Below are 5,527 nucleotides of genomic sequence, written 5' to 3' on the forward strand. Positions count from 1 at the left end.
CCAAATTCTCACTCTGCCATCTGCATGATGCAACTGGAAACGTGATTCATCGGACCACATGACTTTTTTCCAATGCTCGACTGTCCAATCCTTGTGTTCCTGTGCGAATTGGAGACTTTTTATCTTGGTAACTGCAGACAGCAAAGGTGTTTGAACAGGCCTTCGGCTTCCATATCCCAAATGATGCAGTGTACAGCTAATTTGCCTACAAACATCAGGTGGTCATAATAATCTGGCCACTCAGTGTATATTCCTGCACTATTTCCACATTTCTTATTGGACCTTTATAATGTATTTAAAAATCCGTTAGAGCTAGTTCAACCTCCAGAGCTTTCCTGGCTATTCTTGTCTTTTTTTTTTTTTTTAAAAATAACTTTATTGAGACATAATTCACAGAGTATAATTCACCCTTTAACGTGCATAAATCAATAGATTTAGTGTATAGACAGAAACGTGCAACCATCACCGCAGTCCATTTTTTAAAAATATGTATTTTATTGATTTTTTACAGAAAGGAAGGAAGAGGGATAGAGAGTTAGAAACATCGATGAGAGAGAAACACCGATCAGCTGCCTCCTGCACACCTCCTACTGGGGATGTGCCCGCAACCCAGGTACATGCCCTTGACCGGAATCGAACCTGGGACCTTTCAGTCTGCAGGCTGACGCTCTATTCACTGAGCCAAACTGGTCAGGGCCACCACAGTCCATTTTAGAACATTTCACCACCTCAGAAACAAATGCCATGCCCTTGAGCTATAACCCCCTTTCCCTCTGACTCCCCTAGTCCCAAGCAACCACGAATCTACTCTCTGTCTCTATAGATTGCTTATTCTTGCCATTTTATAATAAATGTAAGCATAAAACGTGATCTTTTGGGGCTGGATTATTTTCCTTAGTATAGTGGTTTCCTGGTTCATCCATGTGTCAGTACTCCATCCCTTTTTATGGCTGAAAAAATGTTCTATTATATAAACCTATTACATTCATTTATCCACTCATCAGTGGGCATTTGGGTTGTTTCCACCTGGTAGTTATTGCAAGTAATGCTGCTATGAATATTCATGTCCAGGTTTCTGCCTGAGCACCTGTTTTGATGCTTTTGGGCATACACTTAGGAATAGAATTGCTCACATGGGAGTTCTGTCTACCTCACTGGGAACTCTCCAAACTGTTCTCCACAGCAACCGCACCATTTTACATTTCTACCGGCAATGCACGAGGACTCCACGTCCTGGCCAAGACTTGTTATTTTCGGTTGTTTTTGTTTTGTTTTGTTTTGTTTTAATTTCCAGCCAGTCTAGTGGGTGTGAAGTGATATCTCAGTATGGTTTTATTTGGGTTTCCCTGCTGACTAATGATGTTGGGCACACGTTGTGTGTGTGTGTGCTTATCGGCCATTTGTATGTCTTCTTTGGAGAAATATCTATGCAAGTTTTTGTGCTCCTTTAAAAAGTGGGCTTCTTCCACCTGGACTGGGGGCTTCCACTGCCATGGCAACCCTGGGGACGATGGCATTTTCTCCTCTCTGCTGTCCCCTCGTTTCTGGAGCCCCAGCACGGGACCCGGATCTAGGAATTAAAGAGAAATTTGCTGTGTGGCTGGGTTTTCTTACTGCTTGCTCTTCTTTAATTATTTCTGTGACTACTTCATGGCTAACGCATGTAAATCTTCCCAAGTTTATCTGAAAGGAGGAAAGAAGAATGAGAAGAGGGGAAAGCTTGTGGGAAATAAAACAAGGGGCACAGGGTGAAAAGGCCAGCAGATACCCCGACGATGTTCTGAAACTTCCCCAGGGAAGGAGAGAGCAAAACCGGAAAAGCTCAGTCAGATGACGTGAGCCCCGAAGTCAGGCAATGGTCAAGGACCCGAGGGGGACGAGGTCAGGCAATGGTCACAGACCTGAGGGGATGAGGCTGGTGCTCACACACTTGATGGAGAAGCAGCAGAGATGGAACTCCTCCGCCTTCTACCCATTTCCCCACCTGCTGGACAGACTGGGCAGGAGGGGCCTGATTCACCCAAGAACCTCCGGAAACAGCTGACGAAGTGGTCACTGCTGCTCTCCAATGTCCAGGGGGAATGTCCTGAGGGAAGGTTTCTAAGCCTTGTCTTGTGCAGGTCCTATTTGACTGGGTGATGGAAACTGGGTAACACAGCCCTGGACAGCCTTCCTGCTTCCTGTCCCAGGAGGCATGTGGAAGTGGAGGGAGGCTGGTCCCAGCAGGACAAGGAGCGACCGTGGATACTGTACCAATGTGGGCGAGCAAGAGCAGAGCAACTAGTTAAGAAATGAGAACTACCCATTCTACATAAAGTCAGTTATGCCATGGCCTTACAGGATAATAAAGGATTCACTATAAAGTCACACTAGACCTTGATTGAGCAGTAAACACTTTAATATTCATAGTCACGGGAATATAATAAAGGCTAATTTGCAAATCAACCAAATTGCGGAATGACTGTTGCTATGATGCGCACTGACCACCAGGGGGCAGATGCTCAATGCAGGAGCTGCCCCCTGGTGGCCAGTACACTCCTACAGGGGGAGCTCCGCTCAGCAAGAAGCCAGGATCAAAGCTGGCGAGCACAGCAGTGGTGGTGGGAGCCTCTCCTGCCTCCCCAGCAGCCCTAAGGATGTCTGACTGTGGGCTTAGGCCCACTCCCTAAGCCATCAGTTGGACATCCCCCGAGGGCTCCCAGACTCAGGCCCGGCTGAGGGGACCTCTCCCCCGAGTGGACGAACTTTGTACACCGGGCCTCTATTATGGACATAATGGTTAGGAAAGGCGTGCTCTCTGCATATAATAATATTTGGAATGTGCCATTTTATAACATACCAGATGAGAACTGGGTAAAAGTATTTATCTACCAGAAGGCACTCAATAATTTACATTTTTCCTAACTGACATTGTTGTGGACCAACATTCGCGAGACTAAGACCACCGACTCCAATTAGGTCTTAAATAGCAAGTGAGGATTTATTGAGCTGGCCAGCGTCTGCCACAGGTTTTCTCCTGTAACAGCCCCGAGCTTGGTGCTCGGCGAGCTTTTATTCCCAGAAACCACAAACGTCCTTGATTTACAGTTACAAGGGCCTAATCAGGACCTGACGCACCGATGTCTGGGAGTGGGAAACTTGGAGTTATGCCTGGTTACCTATCCTTGACCCCCTCCTTGTTAACAATTTTTTACTGACATTCAATTCATCGCAACATTATTTATGTTGGAAGACAAGGTCACATGACTTTGGTTTCTGCCTCTTCAATCCATTTTACCACACTATGGTAATTTCAAAATTCAGTCAAACTCTTCAAAGTCTTGTAAAGAAGAATGTTTATTCTGCTGTATTTCTAGAAGTTGAACTTTTATCGCTTCTAGGCCTTTTGGCTAAGATCAAGTGTAGAAGTTGAACTTGAAAGAACTTTCAAAACTCTTTAAGCTTTAAAGTTCTTTTTGATAGCTTTGCATTGTTTTAACTATCTATAATGTTTGAGATTTATATAAGTTCCAGGTGAACCAATATTTAAAAAACAAAGCAATGCAAACATTTTTTATAATTGGGATACTTGTCTTCTTTGTTGTTGAGTTGTAAGAGTTCTATATTTTCCTGACTATTCTTGCATCTGCATTTCCCCCCATTTGAATCTTAGTATTCCTTCACTGAGAACAGCTAGCACATTTTATACAGCTTAAAAGCAAAAAAACAAACCTCAGCCTGAATCCAGTCCATTTGGTTCTGTAGATGAATCCTCCCCAACATCTCCCCTTTCAACGTCCCGAAAAGATATGGCTACGAATATCGTGCAGCTGATGTAAACCCAACTGGTGTGTGGGAAGAGGAGTGGGTCCCAGCAAGTCTTCCTGTCGGTGCAGGGATGGGAGTAGTGAATTACTCTCTGGCCTGATTTACTTAACGTGGCGCTGACTCAGAGATTAGAGCTGTAGGGCTCTTTCCAAGATCAGCGTCCCATGCTGGCTGGCCTGAGGTGATTATTGCAACGTCCCAGGGACCCGTACCCCCTCCTGGTTCAGAACCTAACCTGAACTGCACTCCCAGCGTGTGTGTGTGTGTGTGTGTGTGTGTGTGTGTGTGTGAGAGAGAGAGAGAGAGAGAAAACCAAGCATTCCTTCTGCCAGTTGCTTAATCCTTGGGGTACCAGCAAGAGAAGCAAGCACTTCTTAGATCAATATTTTCAAGGCTTCTCTGATGCAAGTCTCTGCCTGGGGCTGGAGCTTCAACTGTTTCTCCAGCTTCTCTCCCTCCAGGGCGGGTGTGAACTTGAACCCTGGTAATGAGCAGCCCCTGGGGAATGTGTATATGTGTGACTGTGATGGAGGGAGGGCGGAAGGATAAAGTCCCACTGGACACCTGGGGTGCTTGTTCTTTACAGCCAAGTTTCTCAACCTTTCTGTTTTCATTATTGTCCCCACTTAAGGAACAGTTTGCCCTCTTAATTACCTCTCTCCTTAGAAGCTGTAACGTGACTGACATACTATCTATCTAGTCATGGACTGTGTGTATACCTGTGCTCTACATAAGAAGAATAAAAAATGTTGGCCCCCGTGGGGGCCATGTGGTTCCCCACCCATGCTTTACAATAGTTCACATCTGGCTCTCTGGGCAGCCTCCGCCACAGGACAGCAGGAAAACAGCCCTGGCTGGTTTGGCTCAGTGGGTAGAGCGTGGGCCTGTGGACCGAAGGGTCCCGGTTCCATTCTGGTCAAGGGCACATGCCCAGGTTTCGGGCTAGATCCCCAGTAGGGGGCGTGCAGGAAGCAGCCCATCAATGATTCTCTCTCATCATTGATGCTTCTCTCTCTCTTCCTCTCTGAAATCAATAAAGATATATATTTTCAAAAAGCAGGGAAACAAGTTCAGCAGGTGCTGTGGAGTGTGTGAGCTAATGCAATCAGCGCTGAGCAGAGTGCCTGGCACAAGCAGTGCGCTGGAAACCTGAGAGCCCGTGCTGTTGCTGTCTCGTTCTTTCACACATCACAGTGAGTGTGTGGATTCCCATCATCTCTGAGGCTGGCCGGAGGTCTGAGTCAGTCCCAGTCTGGGGCATCTAGAGCCCCCTGGGGCTCCGAGGGCGTGGCCCGGGCTGGGTGGGGACTGCAGCACCAGGACAGCGCTCCCAGCTGCAACCGGGGGCGCCAGGCAGCAGCGAGGGCCTAGGTGTCAGGCTTCTGGTCTCTCGGGAGAAGCTGGGATCTGGTTTGGTTCAGTCTCCTGATTGGAAAGCATTGACTCAATGAAACAACAGCAGCGTTTGTGGACCGAACAAAAGAGATGCACCAAGTCGCACAGCTGCGTTTCAGTCCAAGTGCCCATATGCAGGCTTTCCACTGAACCCAGCGCCCACCTGCGCCTCGGGACCCTCCCTCCCCTTTCTGGGCGCCCTCCACACCCCTCCCTCCGGCCCTCCTGCCTGGGAGCCGCTCCCCCTTCCAGAGGGACCTGTGTTCTGTGCGCAGAGGAAGAAGGTCGGGGCCCCCAGCCTTTCTCCCTGGCACCCGGGAGCCGG

The 5,527-nt window shown here is 47.8% G+C and overlaps 1 protein-coding gene across 1 annotated transcript in view; it reads left to right on the forward strand.

Annotated features, from left to right (window-relative positions):
* Positions 1–5,527, forward strand: part of CHP2 (calcineurin-like EF-hand protein 2) — a 14,530-nt gene that overhangs the window by 5,590 nt on the left and 3,413 nt on the right. Inside the window, exons 2-3 of the mRNA XM_014530012.1 lie at positions 4,269–4,291; positions 4,962–5,000. Of these exons, the coding sequence (XP_014385498.1) occupies positions 4,269–4,291; positions 4,962–5,000 (62 nt within the window). The remainder of the gene's footprint in view (positions 1–4,268; positions 4,292–4,961; positions 5,001–5,527) is intronic.

This window comes from Myotis brandtii, unplaced genomic scaffold (genome assembly GCF_000412655.1).
Source record: "Myotis brandtii unplaced genomic scaffold, ASM41265v1 scaffold707, whole genome shotgun sequence".
NCBI lineage: Eukaryota > Metazoa > Chordata > Mammalia > Chiroptera > Vespertilionidae > Myotis > Myotis brandtii.